General features: G+C 46.0%; 1 protein-coding gene across 1 annotated transcript; it reads left to right on the top strand.

The window, feature by feature from the left end:
- The first annotated feature begins 353 nt into the window (after positions 1-353).
- Positions 354-15919, top strand: Bbs1 (Bardet-Biedl syndrome 1). Its single transcript, XM_026396491.2, has 17 exons — positions 354-414; positions 698-774; positions 881-915; positions 1954-2229; positions 2755-2801; positions 2916-2954; positions 3037-3109; positions 5573-5704; positions 6996-7102; positions 8378-8498; positions 8654-8812; positions 9886-9955; positions 10418-10576; positions 13301-13434; positions 14332-14466; positions 15108-15194; positions 15453-15919. The coding sequence occupies exons 1-17, from the start codon at positions 368-370 to the stop codon at positions 15537-15539; spliced, it is 1785 nt and encodes a 594-aa protein (XP_026252276.1). The 5' UTR covers positions 354-367; the 3' UTR covers positions 15540-15919.
- The last annotated feature ends 5886 nt before the right edge of the window (positions 15920-21805 follow it).

Here is a 21805-nt window from a genome sequence, read left to right as displayed (position 1 = left end):
ACCCTTGTGTTTAGTTTCCCGGAGCCTGAGCCTCTACAGAAAGGCAGCCTCTTCTACCAGGTTAACCTTGTTGGTGTTCAAGGCCTATCAGGGGCTCCTCTCCAGGCCTCGAAGCCAGAGACCCCTATCCCTGCCCCAGAGATTGCAGGAACCAGAAGCCATAAAGCAAAATAAGAGAGATGAAGAGACTGTGCCTCAGCGCGTTGCACTAGCGTGAAAGCCAGTGCGTTCAGCATGGGGTCTCCAGGCTCTGGTCCGGAAAGCTTCTCTCCGGAACCCTTGTACACGCGCTTCCCCGTGCCCGGGCGTGATTGGACGCTGCGCAGCGGGGGAGGCGGGGCCAGTTGCCTAGACGACGTCTGCGAAGATGGCTGCTGCGTCTTCACCTGATTCCGACAGCGGCCTAGCTGAGAGGTGAGGGCCCGGGTTCTCAAGGTGTCCTTTCCCACACGTGTAACGAGGGTGCCTTGGCCGCCGGACTCCGGGATCCTGCGGCTCTTGCGCAGCGCTGACAGTCCTGGAAGGACTCTTGGGAGAAGGGAAACCGTTGCCCTAGGAGTGCAAGTGTGAGCCGTAGGGACCCGGACCCAGGCGTTCAGAGCTCACTGCACTCCTCGGTCTCAGGCATTAACTAGCTCCCCCAAAGTTTCCTTACCCTCGCGTGAGACCCACTCCCCAATTTCCCCCCCATTTCCAGCAATGAGGCCAATTCGAAATGGCTGGACGCGCACTACGACCCCATGGCCAACATCCATACCTTTTCCGCCTGCCTGGGTGAGTCTTTGGAATCGGGAACCCCTGGTGCTAGGAGGGTGCGGGAGTAAGATTCCATGGCGAAGGATTTTGAGACTCTGATTTATGGTCTTTTTGTTTATTCCAGCCCTGGCAGATTTGCACGGGGACGGAGAGTACAAGGTAAACCAGTCACCCCAGCAGAGTTGGGGGTGGGGAAGTACCCCAAAGTGAGATTTTTCCGTTGGCTCCAAAGAGATTTAGCATAATCTGGAATTCACGTGTACAGTGAAGGATGCACTTTTAGGGCTAATTTTATTTTTGCTTCTAAAGTGAAAGAAACCTATTGATTTTCTAATCCAGATTAAAGAAGTTTGTAAAGCACAACAGAATGCTGTTGGGGATTCTACCAAGAACTGCTTTTTAATTTAGTTACCTTGACATGATTCTTTGCTGGAAGAGCAAATTCCTTAGCTAGGGGCAGACAATAAAGTCTGGAGGGAAGTGAGAGTTTTATGTTTATCAAGAGACCACTGATTTTAGGATTGGCCATGAGGTGATTTTTTTTTTTTTTTTGGTGCTGGAGGGGTCTTATGCATGCAAGGCAAGCACTCTACCAACTGAGCTCTGTCCCCAGCCCTAAGCTGATAATGGGTTTATGGGGATTCATTGTACAAGTTTCTCTACTTTTCTTTGTGATTGGGAATTTTCCATAATAAAAAGGTAAATTTTAAATTTAATTTAAATATAAATATAATAAAAATACAAATAAATAAGTTTTTAGCCCAGTGGTAGAGCAATTGTGTATTATGTGCAAGGTCTTAGATGAAAGGGGGGAGACAAAAAGAGATGAATAATGAATGGATAAATAAAAACATCAGCTGCCAGCTATTTCTTACCAGGTTCTGTAATTCATTATCTCATTTGGTTTTCACCACTTGTATCATGAAGTACCTAGGTGTTCCCTGCTTGGCTGGAAAGCCTCACACCCAGTCAGGGAGGTGCCCAATCGCGTGCGAGAACAGCTTCCCACAGGAAACCTGAGCTCTGAAAGGTTGATTAACTTTCCCAAAGGCACATGACTTATAAGCCTGATGGCAAGTCCTTTGTTGGTATGAGGATAAAGAAATGAGCATTAGTAAAAAGGCCCAGCCCAAGAAGAGGGTCTTGGGAGAGATCTCTTGGACCCTGAGCCTGGGATGAGCAATTTTTTCCCTGCAGCTGGTGGTGGGAGATCTTGGCCCTGCTGGGAAGCATCCCCGTCTGAAGGTGCTCAAAGGACCAACAGTGCTGGCAGAAAACCCATTGCCTGCTCTGCCAGCTGCTGCTGCTGCCTTCCTCATGGAGGAACAACACGAGACCCGGACTCCAGCTCTGGCACTTGCTTCAGGCCCTTGTGTCTATATATATAAGAATCTTAGGCCCTACTTCAAGTTCAGTCTTCCCCCTTTATCTTTAAACCCTCTGGAACAAGACCTTTGGAACCAAGCTAAGGAGGTAAGCAACATTGGGCATGGGAACAAGAAGGCAAAGATGGCATAGGGTGAAGAGGGCCAGGCTCTGTGCTGGAAGAGTGGGCGCATAGGTGGGCCAGTGGTGGGAGGTTGGCCATAGTTCATCTCCAACAGCATCAGAGGTGGCCCTTCTGGGTAAGGTGCTAGTTCAGTCCCTAAGCAGTTGCTCCCAGAGAGGCATTCAACCAGGGCTTTTGAAGAGCAGAACTCAGAGAATCCTCTGCATTTAGCCACACTCTTGCCCATCTGTGGAGTGAGGGAAACCAAAGAAAGAAGTGGCCCACAAGAGGAAAGTAGGGCACTAGAAGCAGCGAGAGTAAGGGACTTTGAGGGAGGATAATGTGGGTGGCCTTGGCCCCAAGGCCGGATTCAAATCAAGGAAGCTGGGGCTCAGTGCAAGAAAGTTGGGAGGGAAGTAGAAAGGAAGAGGAACCCCTGGAAGTGTGGGCTCCCTGAGGACATGGATGCTGGAGCTCACAGGCTCTTCTTTTTTCTCTTGCTGTCACAGGACCGGATAGACCCCTTGACCCTGAAAGAGATGCTAGAGGGCATCCGGTGAGAGCCCACCTCCCCCATGACCCCTCCCACCCCCACTCCTGCATCCCAAAGCTCTGACCCTTAGGGGCCATTCTTCCACCAAACCTGCCATACTGGCCACTCTTCTTGCAGGGAGAAGGCAGAGGTGCCTTTGTCTGTACAGTCACTCAGGTAAGGATCCTAGGAAGAGCCAAGGGAAGGGAGTGGCCATGGACTGGGCTGGGAAATGGACATACCACTTCTCTGTGTCCAGGTTTCTACATCTAGAGCTGAGTGAAATGGAGGCATTTGTGAACCAACACAAGTCCAAGACCATCAAGCGGCAGGTAACACTCCTTTCTTCCTTCCTTCCATCCATCTATCTGTCCTTTTCCACCCCCACTCTGGTATGGGTGCTCACCATTGAGCTGCATTCCCAGCCCTTTTTATTTTTTAGTTTTGAGACAGGGTCTTGCTGAGTTGCTCAGGCTGGCCTTGAATTTGTGATCCTCCTGATTAGCTGGGGTTATAGATGTGTGCCACCATGCCTGGCACCCCCTTCTCTTTTTATTACCCTGTAAAAAATATTTACTTTTTTTTAAACCATATAACATCAGTGGCAAGTTCTACAACCAAACCAGACCAGTTTGAGTTTGCAGTTTCCTTTCCAGCCACACCACATATATAGAGTCATAAAACAGCAGTACCTTCTACATGTACAGTTAACAGTTACAGCTTTTAACACATAAATATATAATCTTATATAACTTGCATATAGCTTTTATTTTATTGAGGGTAAAGGTATTTTTGGAAAATAAGGAGAATTGTAAAGGGGAAATGTAAATGACTCTAATTTCACTAACCAGAGATTATTACTCTTATCATTTTGGTACATTTCCTTCACAAATAGTCCTGTACATTCTACTTCCCTTGAGTATGTAACATTAAATTTTGAACCTCAAATAATCTTCAAGAACTCCCATTTTTAGGCCCAGGCACAGTGGTACACATCTGGAATCACAGCTACTTGGGAAGCTGAGGCAGGAAGATCACAAGTTTGAAGTCTCAGCATCTTAGCAAGATCTTGTTTCAAAATGAAAAGGTCTAAGGTGTAGTTCAGCAGTAGAACAACCCTGAGTTCAATCCCTAGTACTGCAAAAAAAAAAAAAAAAACCAGACCTTTATTTTTAGTAGCTCTTGATTATTTCATTGGTTATTAGTTAGTTTATGTAGCCATTCCATCTGAACATTGGGCAAGAAATGCTTCCCTTTTATTCCCTCCATATTTTTCATGGGACCATCCACACCTGTAGAGGCCACCTTAACTGAATGTGCTGGCCAACACATGCTGCGCTGTTAACATGATCCTCAGTTCTCTGAGAATCATTGCTCGTTCCTGCCTATCAACAGCTCAGGTCTTTAGTTATTAGCATCTTTGAGTACTCTTCAAACTGAGAAATGGATTAATTATCTGGAAGAGAAGGGGACAATTTTCCCAAGCATGTGTTATGGTTAAGTGACTGGGAACACTAATGTCCATCCATGTCTCTGTGACCTTTAATCCTGTGTGCTGAGAATGATCCCTATTTTTTGTTCTTAATGATGATCACACAGTGGACAGCTAATTTTCCCAAAGATAAATGTTTTGGTTCTGCTAATATTCATGTGAGAAATTCCTTAGAAAGTGAGCATCCTTTTTCTTATTTGTTGTCTAATTTTAATTACAAAAGAACATGTGCGGGCTGGGCATAGACGCACAGGCCTATAATTCCAGCAGTTCCGGAGGCCAAGGCAGGAGGATCTCGAGTTCAAAGCCAGCCTCAGCAAAAGCAAGGCACTAAGCAAGTCAGTGAGACCCTGTCTCTAAATAAAAAATAAAATTGGGCTGGGGATGTGGCTCAGTGGTCAAGTGACCCTGAGTTCAATCCCCTGTACAAAAAAAAAAAAAAAAAAAATTGTCCATTGTAATCCTAAAAAACCCTCCATGATTTCATTGTCAGAGATAAACAGTCTTTGTATTTGAGGGCTTAACTTTTCAGCAGTTTTTTGTTGTTGTTTGAGACCATATCTCAAAATAAAATTTAGAAAGGGCTCTCAGTGGGAGAGCACCCTGGGTTCAATCCCCAGTACCATTTTTTTTAAAAAAAGGAGGGGCTGGGGTTGTGGCTCAGCAGTAGAGCACTCGTTTAGCATGTGCAAGGCCCTGGGTTCAATCCTCAGTACCACATAAAAATAAATAAATAAAATAAAGGTCTTGTGTCCAACTACAACTAAAAAATAAATATTTTTTTAAAAAGGAAAGAAACAGGATCATGATACGGGATCATATAATGTGCCCTTTTCACACTGAAGTATATGATCATTGTCTTTCCTTATATATAAAATCACAACCCAAGGCCTATGCATGGTACACAATCACTTTACCACTGAGCTAGACCCCCAGCCCTCTTCCAGCATGTTTATATATTTTAAATTGTGATTTTACAAACGTGACTTTACCTATTGTTTTTCTCTCCCATTAGAAGCATTCCCTATGTCATTGATTTTTTTAAAACATAATTTTTAGGAAACGTCCACGTTGATTTGATCACAGAGATAGCTCATAATTGACTTACTGTTTCCTTTTGTTGTTGTGAGGAAGTTAGGTTTGTTGCATAAACATGTTTGCACATAAATCTGTCACATCTCTGATGCTTCCTTGTCGTCCTCGTCCTCCTCTTTCTTTGCCTTCTTTCTTCCTTCCTGTGACATCAGGGATATCTGGGGGATGGTGTAGGATTCCTTGAGTGACCTCTAGAGTCCTTCTGCAGACAGTCATCACCACCATGATCACCTTGAAGAAAAACCTGGCTGATGAGGATGCCGTGTCATGCCTGGTGCTGGGCACTGAGAACAAAGAGATCCTAGTACTGGACCCTGAAGCCTTCACCATTTTGGCCAAGGTCAGTGTTGGGTCTGACTGACCCTGGGAACACCCAAGATCCAGGCTACAGTCCCTCCCTTTTCTCCCACATAGTTCTGGGTAGGACACATTCACTGTAGAAAAATTAGAAACTATTGATAAACATGAAGAAAAAAATATTTGAATTCATATCCCCAAATCCCACCACCCACAGAAATCTACTATTAAAATTTTGTCCAGATATAGTAGCACCTGCTTTAATCCCAGCAGCTCAGGAGGCTGTGGCAGGAGGCTGTGGCAGGAGGATTGCAAGTTCAAGCCAGCCTCAGCAATTTAGTGAGGCTCTAAGCAACTTAGTGAGACCCTGTCTCAAAATAAAAATTAAAAAGGGCTAGGGATGGTTCCATTGGTTAAGCACTCCTGGATTAAATCCCCAGTACCAAAAAAAGAAAGAAAAAAAAAATTTGGAGGGCAAATATCCTTCTGCCTGTGGTTGGAAAGCAGGAATTTTCTCCACTTTCTGGATAAGGAAGCAGGTTGGAGACAGTTTCTTATATGGATATAGATATATAACTTTACATGTTTATAAAAAACAGGACCATGTTTGGGCATGGTGGAGCATGCCTATAATCCCAACAACTCAGGAGGCTGAGGCAGAAGGATTGCAAGTTCAAGGCCAGCTTTAGCAACTTAGTGAGACCTTATCTCAAAATAATATATAGAAAGGGCTAGGGGTGTAACACGCTCAGTGGGAGAACATCCCAAGGTTCAATTCCCAGTCCCATTTTTAAAAAAGAAATTAAAAAAACAGGATTATAATACAGGATCATGTAATGAGCTCTTTTCATATTGATATGATCAATTAAGGATATGGTCACATGATTAAAACCACATCAGCCTTTTTAAAGGCCACACATATCCATTATCTAGAGTAGCCTAATTTATTTAACCTGCCATCTGTTGTTGGGCACTTAAGTTGCTTTCATTTTTTTCACTACTAGGAACACCAGTGCAGTAGACATCCTTGCCCGAGCATCTTTGGGTGCTTGTAGAAATACTGCCCTTTGGCTAAACTCTATTCCTAGATGCAATAGAGTTTAGCCAAAGGGATAGGCTAAAAGACTTTTGCTACATATTGCCACGTTTCCCTCCAGAAAAATTATATGAGTCTAACCTGTGACAGCAGGGAGCAAATGAGGAGACAGGGAGTTTGGACAAGGAAGGAGTTACTTGAGATAAGGAAGATTTTTAGATGACTCAAAGGAGTTACTTCAAACCAGGGAGGGGCTGGGGCTCTGAGAAAGCAGGATGTTTGAGCCTCTTCTTTGCAGATGAACCTTCCCAGCGTCCCAGTCTTCCTGGAGGTTTCTGGCCAGTTTGACGTAGAGTTCCGGCTTGCAGCTGCCTGTCGAAATGGGAACATCTATATCCTGAGAAGGTAGCCATGGCCTCCAGGCCAGAGGAATGTTACAGAAACCTGGTTTTCTCAGGGGGTTGGCAAATGAACAAGGGGGCTTGGGGACTCTGATATGGGAATGAAAAGAGCTGAGAGTTTTATAAAAGAGACTGAGCCCATGAGCACAGAGGGAATATCTGGAGGCTGTGAGACAAGGACTGGCAAAGCAAGAGCCTGGTGAGGTAGCCACAATAGGTGAGCAATGCAGTCAGAAAGCAAGGAAATAGAAAGTCTCTTGTATTTGTTATATCAATTTATAATGTATGTGACACTTCCTTATGCTCTAGTTTTATATTTCATGCAACATTTTTAAATTCCCGAAATATTTATTGAGCACCTACCATTTATTAAGCACTGTGCAAGGAATCGGGGCTATGCTCATAAACAAAACACTATAAATATGGTCCCTTCCTTCATGCAAGAGGCATGTGTTAAAGTCAACAAACCAAGATATTCCAAATTGGATGAGTGTAATGGAGGAAAAATGCAGGCTTATTGGTAAAAAGTACCATAGTTAAGGTGATCAGGAATGTCCATCCAGGGGTGTGTGAATCAGTTGCTCAAAAATGTGAGGAAAACTGGGCCTGGTGGCATGTACCTGGAGTCCCGGCTACTTGACAGGAGGATGGCTGAGTCTAGGAGTTCAAGACCAGTCTGGGCAACAGAGTGAGGCCCAATCTCAAAAAAAAAAAAAAAAAAAAAGATTAAAAATTACTCTGCTGGCCAGAGAGTAACTAGAAAGAGGCCCAGAGACCAGTGGGCTGTCAGTCTTCAGATGGGCCATGACTTGACTTGGACTTGGTGATAGGGAAACGTAGGACTTTGCCTGTGGTTGAAAGCAGGAATTTTCCCCACTTTCTGGATAAGAGAAGCAGGTTGGAAGGACAGGAAACTGGCTTCTAACCAGAGCAAACTCTACATCTTTTTCTTATAAATTGGTAAACTGCCCAAGTCTACTAGCACTGGCTAGACAGTCTAAAATAAGCTCAGTGAAAGCTCTGTGAAATGTCAAGCTATCATATAGGTCACCAGAGTAAGGGCAGGAGGGAACAGGGTAGAGAACTCACATGATGTTTTCCAAAGTCACACATCTACTAACGCAGGAGAGGTGGAAACAATCCCCTGGGCATCTGCTCTGGGGCCAGGGTTCCTCTGAGGTTGGGCTGGTTAGGCTGTAGGGCTTAGAAGGAGAAGAGTCAGCCAGGGATTGGAGAGGAGCTTTCTCTGGGGCAGTATAAATGTGTCTTTATTCCACAGAGACTCCAAGCGCCCCAAGTACTGCATTGAGCTGAGTTCCCAGCCTGTGGGGCTTGTCCGGGTACACAAGATCCTGGTGGTGGGCAGCACCCAAGATAGTCTACACGGCTTTACTCACAAGGTGTGGCCTTTGGCAAGCCCCAGCCCTTTCACACATGTCCACCCCAGTCCCCCTGGCTGGAAAGACCTCCTGGCTTCTCCTTCCCCACAACTTCAAGCCACTTCTTCTTCCTACTCCAATCCCTGAGCCCCCGAAGACTCTGTGTTCCCTGCCAGGGTAAGAAATTGTGGACTGTACAGATGCCTGCTGCCATCCTGACCATGAACCTCCTAGAGCAGCGTTCCCGGGGTCTACAGGCTGTCATGGCAGGGCTGGCCAATGGAGAGGTCCGTATTTACCGTGACAAGGCTCTGCTCAACATTATCCGCACCCCGGTGAGTCCCACTCTGGCTTCAGCGTCTGTTATTGATCCCTCCTTGCCCCAATCTCACTTGTGAATATTTTTAGCTGCCTCTCCTGACCATATATGAAGCATTTCAGAAACATTTTTCAAGCACTTTATATGTACAAGTCACCATTTAAGGTGGGGGGGTGTGAAATGATGTTTTCAGGGAGCTCACAACCTATGGGAACAACCAGCACTCCAGACGCAGCATGTGAACACACAAGGCGGCCTGCAGCAGAGCAAAGGCTGGAAAAGCAGAGAGGGGCCAGTGACCAGGGGAAGGAAGGGGAAAGGTAGACAGGACAAAACTCATGGGACACTTCACAGAGCAAATGGCCACTCACCTGGTAAATTAATTTGCTAAGTTGACAAATGGAGGGAGAATATTCCAGACGGGGCATCATGAACAAAGGTTGAGAGTCATGAAGCACTCTGATGGAAGAATCCAGGCGGTTTGATGGGGTTTGGAACAGAGATTTTTATACTCTCATGAGTCATTAAATCAATTTAGTGGATTACAGTCAGCAACATTTTAAAAAATAGGATAGAAATTTCAGAGTGTATCACATGTGAAACCATATGTGGGTATAAATTATCCTGGGTCTCACTGTAAAATCTAAAAGCAACAGGTTTGGGCCTTCAGGTGCTGTGAGGGCAGGTGGCTGGGAGAAGTACAGAGGAGAAAACTGGTGGATGAGGCAGGTTGGAGTCTGATGTCAAAGGCCTAAGTGTTCTGATAAGGAGGACAGGACAAAAGCTATTGGAGGTTGGTTTTCACAAACGCAACAGACACAGCATTACGAAGGACAGAGTGGGGTCAACAATAGGCTGGAGGACTGATTAGGAGACTACCCCAGAAGTCAGGGCCAGTGGTGTTTGGTCTGGAACTGTGGCCATGGCAGTGAGGTTGGAGAGGAGATGGGAAATAAGTATTTTGGTGGCAGCATTGCCCCCAGGCCTCTCCTCACCTCTCACCTGTTTTATCCAGGGTTTTCCTCATCTTCTCCATCTTGCTTTTCTCTCCAAGATGTTCCTCAGCTTAACTCTGATGTTCCCATATAGGATGCAGTGACCAGCCTTTGTTTTGGCCGCTATGGGCGGGAGGACAACACCCTTGTCATGACTACTCGAGGTGAGAAGACTCAGTTCTGTCAAGGACATTGGCATTGGTATTGGAATGAAGGGGCCAGGCTGGAGAAAGAGGAGAGAAGGAGGTGAAACACAAACAGACCCAAATATGGAAAGATGGGCCTACAGACACATCCTGTCAGGGTCTGAGTTGCCATTCAGACAGCTTATTAGTACTTGGATGCTGCTGCCCAGAGGCCAGGCTTAGGTCGGGTCGGGTCTCCACAGCAAGTATTGTAGTACCTGCCACAGTACTAGGAATGTCTCAGTACTCCACAAGGAGCTGCTGGGTGAATTAATGGTAGAACACTATTGAGACATATTGCATTCCTTCCAGAGTCTTGTCAGAAAGACAGACCTGTATAGAAATGGCTCTCTATTAAGTTGATTGTTTTTGGCAGAGAGAATGGGAATGTCGAATAGAACTGGGGAGGACAGATCGGTTTCTGTCTATTCACTTCCTTAGGTGGTGGCCTGATAATTAAGATCCTGAAGCGCACAGCAGTGTTTGTGGAGAGCACAGGTGAGGTGGGCCCCCCACCAGCCCAAGCCACAAAACTTAATGTGCCCCGAAAGACTCGGCTCTACGTGGATCAGACACTGAGAGAACGGGAGGCTGGCACTGGTAAGACTCCCCCTCTTTCTCCTCCTCCATTGTTCCCAACAGCAAAAAGTGGGTGGATGGTTCTCAGGTACCCTAGGCAGTCAGGGGGACCTCTGCCAACCCAACAAGTCTCATACCTCTACAAGTCAGGAGCAGCATGGGAGGTGCACCTACCTACATATCATCGTTGCTTAAGGGATAGGTGCCTTTAAAAGTTGGAGGGGCAGCGGTCACTTCTAGCTGCAAGTATTCTCAGAGTAGAAACTAATGAAGATTTTTCTGCTTGTTCAACTTTCCCTTTTCATTCTTTCATTACAGGATCATGCCAAGCCTTGAGCCAGGTTCCTTAAAGTAGGCTAGTCCTACATAAGGAGACTTCATGTTGTATGACAGGAATAGGAGTTTCTGTGCGCTGTTGATACACATAAGGCAATAAGGAATATTTGCCTGGGAAACAATAAAACCTTTAGAGAGAGGTGACATTGACTTAATGCCAAAAGATAATTACAAGTCCACCAGACAGTGGGGAGGGAAAGGCAATTTAGGCAGAGTCTGGGATAGAAGCTCAGGGCCCTGACCTGGATTTAAGACAGCATCTGCCATGTAGCTGTAAGGCCAGGAGGCCGAGTGGCCACGGGTAGCTGGGGAGGCAGGTTGGAGCCAGTTCCCAAAGGGCCAGGAATGCAAAACTACATTCATATGTGTGTTTAGGGCATGGGGAACTGGCAAAGAGGTCAAGTAAAAAAGAGCAGTAACTCTTCCTGCTAAGTTTTTTAAAGGGATCTTGGTCTCAGTTTGAAGGACAAAATGGAGGACAGAGAAAAGAGCAGGCTTTTATAACCTAGAACATGTAAGTGATAATGTAGCAGAAACATAAGTAGGGAATTGTGAAAGGTAACCAGATGTGAAGTATTTAAAAATCACAATCTTTTGTATATACCAATAATATCCAATTGGCAAACATAATGGAAAAAGTTTCCATTTAAAATAGTAAAGAAATCCCTAAAAACAAATGTAACAAGAAAATGTACAAAGCCTAATAAAGAAAATTATAAAACTGTCTTCAAAAACATGAGAGGCCACCTGAATGGACAGACTCACCAAATCTCAGGGTGGGAAGACACACTGGTAAAATTGTCAATCCTTCTAGAATTAATCTAGAAATAGCAGAGTTACAGAAAAAATTCCCACGGGGTTCATTTTAGGGACTTGATCAGTTGATTCTAAGAGTAAATCTGAGAACTTTGGGGGAATAAAAATGAAGGAACTTACCCTATAAGATGGCAAATCAACTACAAAACTGTAGGAGTTGATGGTGCTGATGTGGAAGGAGACAGAAGTCATTTAGGAATATCCTGGAAGTTCAGAAAAGGCCTTGTATGTGTGGTGTGGCAAGTCAGTATGTGTTAAAGGTGTCATTTCAGATTAGTGGGGAAAGGCACAACTGTACAAACACCATGATTAGAGTTAGGCACAGCACATACACAAAGTCCCAGATACTCTGGAGGCCAAGGTGGGAGGATTGCTTGAGCCCAGGAGTTAGAGGCCAGCCTGGACCGCATATAGAGACCCTGTTTCTTAAAAAACACAAAGTACAATTAGGATAACTTGCTTCTAAGGGAATTATATGAAACACAAAAGTTAATTCTGGTTAGGTTAAAAATAAATTGGGGCTGGGGTTGTGACTCAGTAGTAGAGTGCTTGCCTCACTTGTGAGAGGCACTGGGCTCGAGTCTCAACACCAGGTATAAATAAATGAATAAAATAAAGGTCCATCAACAACTAAAAAAAAAAAAAAAAAGTTTAAAATAAATAAATTGTGGACTGGGGATGTGGCTCAAGTGGTGGCACACTTGCCTGGCATGCGTGAGGCACTGCGTTCGATCCTCAACACCACATAAAGATAAAATAAAGATATTGTGTCAACCTAAAACTAAAAAATAAATAAATGAATAAATAAATAAATTGAAAAAGTACTAGAAGAAAAAGGAAAGATGAATAAGTGGGATAACATAAAGATGCAAAACTTCCAAATGGCAAAAGGCACCTCACACAAAATAGAAAAGCAAAAACAGACCAAGATGTTGGGTCTGGACAGAGGAGGGCTGGCAGGAGCAGGGATGGGGGACTCTGGGGGCAAGCTGAGGAAGAGTTAGTTACCTGCTCTTACCAAAGGGTTAGGGTGAGGGGTAAATCAAGGTGGCCTGGGGGACGGTGATGCAGTAACTCGGGGAGGATAGTGAGGCTGGCTTCCACAGTGTTGAACTTGAGGTGTTATAGGACACCCAGGGAGAGATGACCATGGGGCAGTTAAGCAGCTGCGGGCCTAGATGCCCAGATGCTGTTGGAGACAACACACAATGTAGAGGGACATGGGAATAACAAGGTCCCAGTTCATAGGGACCAGCAGCTGTTGCACTTTGGGATGGTCAGAGCCAAGACAGGCCCTGGGTTGTCCAGGGGACAAAGGAAAGTAAGAGAATGAGCCAAGGCCCAGAATCCAGGGAACACTAGCCTTTAGAGCTGAACAGAAGGAGACTAAGATGTGCAGACAGCAAGGTGGTGGGAGAACCAATGGAGAGGAATTAGGGCATAGTCCACAGCTGGGTCACCAAAAGGCTGGGCTTGGCCTCAGTCCTTCCTGTCCCACATTCCCAGCTTCTGCAGGTCCTGCCCACTGCATCTATCTCACACCCTCCCCACAGCAGCCTCCCTCCAGCCTCAGCCTTCATATCCTCTTCATAGCCATGCACCGGAGCTTCCAGACAGACCTCTACCTCCTGCGCCTCCGGGCAGCCCGCGCCTACGTGCAGGCCCTTGAGTCCAGCCTGAGCCCCGTGTCGGCCACAGCCTGGGAACCGCTCAAGCTGCATGCTGTGGTGAGCACCCAGGTGTGGGCGCATCAGGGTCAGAGGGCAGAGGTCAAGAGGGCCACCCATTTAAGCCCCCAGAGCCAATGCCATGGAGTAAGCCCCAGGCTCCCTTTCTCCCTCCATATCCTCCTGGGAGAGCTGCCTTCACCATCTTGCTTCTTGTACTGCCCTCTTCTGTGGCTGGCCACAGAAGGAGACTTCCTCTTCAGCCCCCTGGTTCTGGGTTGTGCTCCTAGACATGGGACAGGGAGCACAGAGTGTCACCTTGGAACATTTCTTCCCAGGAGCCTCAAGGGATCTAATGGCATAGAGTAGAACACTGTTTGCTTCAGTAGCCATAGGACCGCCTGGTACAGGGAAGGGCCAGCCTGGTCTGGCCATAGGCAGTATGCCTGGGCGTGAGGGAGGAGAAGCCTACACATTCCCAAATTTGAGTGACCACAAGGCTGCAGCCAGCTCTCAGTTGGTCCCTATGTGTATTGTCTGCTCTTCACAGGTTTCTAATCACTTAGTTCCTAAAGAGAGTGGATAGATATAGAGGAGGAAGGGGTGACAGAGGAACTCAGGGTGCAAGGGAGAAAATATCATCTACCAGGACAAGGGTGGGAGGTAGAACAGGCCTGGAGCAGGCAGGAGCAGCAGTAAAGACAGGAGGGAGCTGGGCCATGAGCCTGGCTGGCTTTGCCTCCAACTTGCTAGGTGGTCTCATCGAGGCCCTCTCCTCTCCAGGCCTCTGCAGCCCCGTCTGTCTTCTGTGCATTTTGATGAAGGCAGATAGATAAAGCACTAGAGCAGTTGTTGGGGTAACTTGAGGACACTGATGAAGAAGCAGACAGGGCCAGGCTCCTGGATTCAGTGCCCAAGGCCCTCGGTCCTGAGGGCCTTTTCCACCCATCCCCACAGGTCCAGGGCCTGGGGCCCACCTTCAAGCTCACGCTTCATCTGCAGAACACCTCAACAGTCCGCCCTGTGACAGGGCTGCTGATCTGCTTCCTGTACAACGAGGCACTCTATGCCCTGCCTCGGGCCTTCTTCAAGGTACTAGATCTCCCCTTAACCACGCCCACAACCCGCCCTGAGTCATGGGGTACAGTAGGTTAGGGCAGGATCTTGATTAGTTGCTCACCAGTCCCCAGTAGATCAAGATAAGGAAATGGCCAGAGGCTAGTAGGTGGCCAACAGACCAACTCAGCCAGACACCAGGTGGGCATCTGGAAGGAGCACCAGGCCTTGCCTTTGCCACCTTTTTCCCAGTCTAACCTGCCCAGGAGCCACACAGAAGGTGGTAGGGAATAGCAGAGCCTGAGTCCTACCTACCTGTCCAACATTGTTGGTGGCCAAGAAGCCCCACCCTGCTTCCCAGCTGCTCCTGCTACTAAAAGGGATCCTCTCTACTCCAGAGAGTGTCATCACAGAATAAAGGGTCTGCTTTTCCCCCACAGCCCAGGTTAGAAGGAGAAGAAACTTAAAACTCTGGAATGTAGAAGAAACAGCCCTGGCCTTGGTAGGAATCTAGGTTTAACCACAGACCCATCATGTGGCCCTGGAGCATTGGCTTCCCAGCACTGCACCATGGCCTGGCCCACCCTGAGGAATCCTGAGACACAGCTGATGGCAGGCACAAGCACATTTTGTGATCTGCCAACTAGTAGCTGGGCATCCTCTGTCTCCAAACCTAGGTCCCCTTGCTGGTGCCAGGGCTCAGCTACCCCCTGGAGACCTTTGTGGAGAGTCTCAGTAACAAGGGCATCTCAGACGTCATCAAGGTAAACCATCCACTGGTACTTCTTGGAAGGTGGGACCGTGGGGAGGTCAGTAAGGGTGAGTATGGACAAGGCCCTCAGGGGCTACAGGGTGGAGCTATGGTAACTGCACAATTGAGGCCTCCCCCCCTCCCTATCCCTTCAGCAGAGCCCTAGTGGCCTGTCATTAAGGTCAGTGCAGACAAGCAGGCTTGGCCTTTGCAGGGAACAGAGAGCAGGGGTCCAGGTGTATGCCCCAACTCCATGGCACCTCCTCCATAGGTACTGGTGCTCCGGGAAGGCCAGAGTGCACCCCTGCTGAGTGCCTACATCAACATGCCTGTGAGTGAGGGTCTGGAAGCCGCCTGAGCCCTGGGCCAGTGTTCAGGCCCCTGCCGAATGGAGTCAGCAAGATCCATCAGCCACTTTCACTGAGCTGGGCGGGTTGGGCCACTCCCCATGCAGCAGTGTGCTGGGGCGCCAGCTTCCCACTCCTCTCCTGAGCACCCCCTGCTCAACACTCCTGCCATGGGGCTATAGCAGCAGCCAGTGAGTATAAGAAGGCCTGGCTCCTCTCTCAGAACATGCCCTGGTATTGTTCCAGAGGCAGCTTCTGCTGCCCACTGCCTCCCAGTACTTCCCAGAAACCTCACTCAGTCCCAAGGAAGAGTTCTGAGCTGTCGAGATGAAAAAAGGACACTGACTCTTTTTCTTTTCCACTTCCTTCTGGCACCCCACTCACCTCCTGCAGCAGGCCAAGGCCAGAATTGGATGAGAGCCTGGCCTGAGAAGTCAGAGGCTTTTCTTGGGTAAGACTGAGCCCCCTGTCAGCCTGGGGTTCCACTTTCTGTTCAGCAATCCACCGAAGGAATAGCCATCTCCCCATAGGGCACCTTTACAAAGGCTTGGACCCTGCCACCACCTCAGGGCCCCAAGAACCCCACCAGCAGGTTGCCAGAGGAAGAAGTGGTGCAGGAGGGCAGAGGGTGCCCATGTGCACTCCCAGAGACCACACAGCATCTGCTCCTGACCTGGGTGCTCCTGCTCAGAAAGAGCATCTGTGGAAAGGAAAGTGGAATTAGGTAGAGCAGAGGCAGGCAGCACCAGAAGAGGCATTTCTGGGATTAGGGGAAGGGCTGGGGAGACAGAAGCCCTAAAGTGCCCATCAGACTGCCCTTCTGTGCCTGGGAGTCCAAATCAGCCCTGAGGGTGGAAAGTTCACTGGGCAGCAGCCAGAGCAAGAGAATTGGCTGGCTCAGAAGTGAGGCTGGAGATTAAGCAAAGTCTCAGTTTAGACCTAAATGCTCAGAACCCTCAAGCCCCTCATGCCTGCTGAGTCCCTGGGAAGTCTTGCCAGTGCTCCTCTCAGGCCACAGGAGTCACCTGGGAGCCAGCAGCCTTGCTCTTGGGAACCTACATCTTTCCCCTTCTGACCAGGTGTGGCCTGATGTGTGGCACACAGCTCAGGCTTGCAGGAAGTAACAAGATTCCTCTGTGTTTCTGGTCTCCCCTCATGTAAAATGAGGCAGTTTCTGAACTGTTTTTAGCTCTGACACCCCATGGGCTTTGCACCCCCTCTGGCAGAAAGGAGGAGTTGGCCCAGAAAAGTGATACTGGACAGGAACAAGTGCACAGCTTTTGCCCTCAAGTCCAAGGTCTCTACCAGGCACGGTGGCCCACACCTGTAATCCCAGCAACTTGGGAGGCTGAGGCAGGAAGATCACAAGTTCAAGGCCAGCCTCAGCAACTTGGTGAGACTTTGTCTCAAAATGATAAAGGGCTGGGGATGTGACACAGTTTATGCACCCTGGGTTTAATTCCTAGTACCCCCCCCCCAAAAAAAAGAGAAGAACAAGGACTTCAAACTGGTTGCCACTGTCTGCCTCTCTGCCCAAGACACAGGGTGGACCCCAGCCCTTCCAAGGAATGCACCTGGAGCCAGGTTAAGAGGCCACCGGTTTGGGCCAAAGAAAGAGCCTTCTCCCTTCTCCCCACTGCCCAGCAGACCACCTGGGTCAGGATGGTGAAGGGTTTCTACATCAAGCCAGCCGAGGCACAGTGGAAATAGCAGAGGTAAAGAAATGAAAAGATGTGGAACGGAGGGTGTCACTGTCACTCTAGTCTCAACCTGCAGAACCTGGAGGTGGAAGGGCCTGTCCAAGGGGGTAATGAGCCCATCATTGGAGCTGTGTGCACGGGTGTGGGCTGTCATGGGGCAGAGTCATGTATTGGCCAGAAGACCTTATAGTCCCTTTTACCCAGGTCATACTGTGAACTACACTACGAACTGTGTGAACAAAAACATCTGATCTGTTGTTTTTTTCATATCTGTTCATTATGATGAAAGGAGAGACCTATGTTTTGGTACCTGATGTGAGTTTTATAATACTATCCTATTAAATATGTGGGGGTCTGGGGATGTGGCTCAGTGGTAGAGCACTTGCCTAACACGTGTAATGCCCTGGGTTCGATTCTCAGCATGGCATATAAATAAATAAAGGTTTAAAAAAGAGAGAGAGAAAAATATATGGAACAGGGGGCTGGGTTGTAGCTCAGTGACAGAGACTTGCCTAGCACGTGTGTGGCACTGGGTTCAATCCTCTGTACCACATAAAAATAAATGAATAAAATAAAGGTATTTGTCCAAAAACAATTTAAAATTTGCCTAAAAAACAATTTAAAAAAGAAAAAAGAAATATATGGAACCAAGTACTATGGCCTATGCCTGTATGACTCAGAAAACTATGGCAGAATGACAAATTCAAGGCCTGCCTGGGCTACTTAGTCCTGTCTCAAAAAAAAAAGACTAGGAATGCAGCTCAATGGTAGGGCCCTTGCCTAAAGTGTGTGAGGCACTGAGTTCAATCCCTAGTACTGCAAAAAAGAAAACAAATTTTATATATATAGGCTGGGGATGTAGCTCAAGTGGTAGCGCGCCTGCCTGGCATGCGCGAGGCACTGGGTTCCATCCTTAACACCACATAAAAATAAAATAAAGATATTGTGTCCACCTAAAACTAAAAAATAAATATTTTTTAAAAAATTTATATATATATACATATACACACACACACACACACGTGTGTGTGTGTGTGTGTGTGTAAATATATAAAGTCTACTATCTGGACAAGTGCACATAAAGCAACATAAAGCAAGAAACAGTGTATGGTCCCCAGTGCACACACTAGCAAGGGCTCCAGGAAATTGTGTCCACTAGGGATAGGCAAAGTTTATGTCTTCTTTCTTAATATTTATTTTAAATCATGTCTCCACTTAGTAATATGGAATTAGGCAGTTTATAACAAGAAAATAGCCTCTCATTCTCTTGAACTGCCCCCAGCAACAATCACTTCAATTTTATAAATATATATAAAATTTTATATATATATATATATATATAAAATTGTTGATAGACCTTTATTTTATTTGTGTATGGTGCCGAGAAATCAAACCCAGTACTTTACATATGCCAGGCAAGTGAGCCCCAACTTCAATTATTTTTAAAATATGCTTGTACTATTCTTGATTGATTTATCAATCTCAGACACTACCTGTTGACTCCCCATTGTAGCAGATGAGTATTTAGCTCTCTTGAGACAGCACCCCTCCTTCATCTCTAGTTTTTAGGCAAATCAATACTCACTATCAAGATTGCCATTTATATTACCATGTGAAAATTATTCACTGCAAAGCCAAAATTTGGGCTAATACCCCAGCACTGGGAAAAAAAAAATTGGGGCTATAAATAAATCACCTTTTTTGAAACTTTTTTTATTTTTCATAGAATTAGTAGTTGCCCTTTTTTCTTTTTAATTTGCTTAGCTTTCTAATATACCAATTGCTAATTCTTCTCCAGCCAGTCTGATGATTCCTCTTTCTTCTGTACACTTCTCTTCCTTCCCAGAGGACTGTTTGCTCTCCAGGAGAATTCACTTTGCCCCTCTCCAGGGCTAGATTCCTGACTCCAGGGGTCCATGTCTTCTTAGTTCACCCTCATTTGGTGGAATGTATCCATGGGTACCTTCTTTAAAAAGTCACTGGAGTTAAAATTTATAAGTCAATGCCTGTCTAAACATTTCTTTCTTTAATGCACATGTGATAATTCGGCTGGATCACAGAATCCTCGGTTGGAGGTCACCTTCCTACAGGCAGTGCTCCTGTATTCTAGCTTCCATGCCATTCTCTCCTAGTTGTCTTTTTCTCTGAGATTCTGAATGTCATGACATACCTCATCCTGTCCTTATTGTTTGTTTTGCCACTGAGCGGAGACAGATGTGCATCTTTTGTTCCAGGAAATTGTATTACTGCTGTACCACGGGTGATTTCCTCCCCTCGATTTCTCTGTTCTCTCTGGAATGACAGTTAAGCCCAGCATCTGATAAATGATCATCCCAGAGAGGACAAGATTGAGCCTGAATTTCTTCTCTATTCTCAGATTATCCTTTTGTTTTGTTTTCTGAGAGCTTTGTTGTCTTCTCTGAATTTTTCAAAATGTTTGTTGCCTTAATTCTCAATTCTTTGTTCTCCATTTAGTCCTGACTGTGGCTCCCCCCGCCCCACCCAGTGCTGGGGATTGAACACAGGACCTCATGCATGCTAGGTAACTGAGCCACACCCAGCCCACAACCTTGGTATCTTTTCAAAGATGAATTTTCTTTTCTCTCTCTGAAATTATCTATAATATTTTATCAGCATTTCCCGAGTTTCAGTTTTTTGGGGGGTTTCTCTTGAGCTTACATCCTCAGAATAATCTACAAATTAACCACCCTCTCTTTCCTCATGCCAGAATCAGCAAGGGAAAATGCCTGTTTCCAAGCTGGGTAGGAAGGTATAGGAAAACCTCCTCTGAGAATTTGGTAGTGGGATGCAACCTGTGGCCTTGAGCATGCTAGGCAAGTGCTCTACCTCTGAGTTACACTCCCAGCCCACTCCTGAATTTTTTAACCCCAAACTAGCCCCTGAAAAAGAGTTTGCAACGTGGATTGACAATACTTGGGTTGTACTAAGAATACTAACTAAAAATTTAAAGTGGTGTAGGACTGGTCATCTGGCAACTAACAAACACATTTCTTCTCTGGAGGAATTTATGTTTAAACAAACCTCAGAACAAATCCCACTGATAAAATTCCAAAAAATAGGGCTGTGGCTGTGGTTCAGTGGTAGAGGGCTTGCCTAGCATGTGTGAGGCCCTGGGTTCGATCCTCAGCACCACATAAAAATAAAGGCATTGTGTCCATCTATAACTAAATATAAAAAAAAAAAAATCCAAGATATAGGAACTTATAGTCAAAAGAAATTGTAAGGGCATGAGACATCATTGACCAAGAACCAGCATAAGCAATAGCCAGAGAAACCCACCAAGACTTAAGGTATAGGGATATAAAGTGTTTTAATTTTTTTTCTTTTTGTCTTTGTTTTCAATGCACTTAAAAGAAAAAAAAAAACCCTAAACTTGGAACAGAAAGCAAGAGAATATATAAAATGATCAAGGTGATTTGAAAAAGAACCAAGTAGAACTTCAAAAAATGAAAAATTATTCCATATGTAAAACTCAGTGGATGAATTGTTACAACCACTTTATGGAAAAAAAAATAACAGCCAGGTGCAGTTGTGCAAGGTTGTAGTCCCAGCTTCTCTAGAAAATGAAGCCAGAGAAAGATCTCTTAATCGCCTGGACAATATAATGAGGCCTTGTCTCTTAAACAACAAAAAAATCAATAGACTGATTTAGCAGCTGAAGGCAGACTTACCTATAAGACAGTTCTGTAGAGATTCTCCAGGATGTCCAGAAAAAAGGAAGGAAAATATGAGTCATTAAGAAATCAGAAGGATGGAGTAGGAAGGTCTGATAAGAGTTCCAATAGGGACAGAAAATATCTGAGGATGTAACGACTGAGAAGGTTGTGGAACTGATGAATGACCAATTCATAGAATTAGAAAACCCAACAACTCTTTTTTTAAAAAAATTTTTTTGGTACAGGGGATTGGACTCAGGGTCACTGTGCCACATCCCCAGTCCTATTTTGTTTTTATTTGTTTTTTATTTAGACAGGGTCTCACGGAGTTGCTTAGTGCCTCGATGTTGCTGAGGCTGGCTTTGAAATCGCAGTCATCCTGCCTCAGCCTCCCAAGCTGCTGGGATTACAAGCATGCTCCACCATGCCCGGCTAACAACTCTCATTTGGACAAATGAAAAAATTAACACATGGGCACATCACAGTAAAACCTCAGAAGACAAAACAACAACAAAAAAAAGCAATTGGAGCCAACTGTGGTGGCTCAGGAGGCTGAGTTAGGAAGATCACAGCTTCAAAGCCAGCCTCAGCAAAAGCGAGGTGCTGCGCAATGCAGTGAGACCCTGTCTCTAAATAAAAAATAAAATAAGGCTGGGGATGTGGCTTGGTGGTCAGTGCCCCTGAGTTCAATCCCCAGTAAAAAGCAACTGGAGCCAGGCACAACTCTTATCTGTTATCCCAGCCACTGGGAAGGCTGAGGCAGGAAGATCACAAATTCAAGGCCAGCACTTAGAGACCCTGTCTCAAATGAATTTTTAAAAAGGGCCAGAGATATGACTCAGAGGTGGAGCACACCTGGGTTCAATCCCCAGTACTTAAAAAAGAAAGAAAGAAATTCTT

Source organism: Urocitellus parryii, chromosome 4 (genome assembly GCF_045843805.1).
Source record: "Urocitellus parryii isolate mUroPar1 chromosome 4, mUroPar1.hap1, whole genome shotgun sequence".
Taxonomy (NCBI): Eukaryota; Metazoa; Chordata; class Mammalia; order Rodentia; family Sciuridae; genus Urocitellus; species Urocitellus parryii.
Note: the sequence above shows the minus strand (reverse complement) of the source record. Positions and strands in the feature narration are given on the sequence as shown.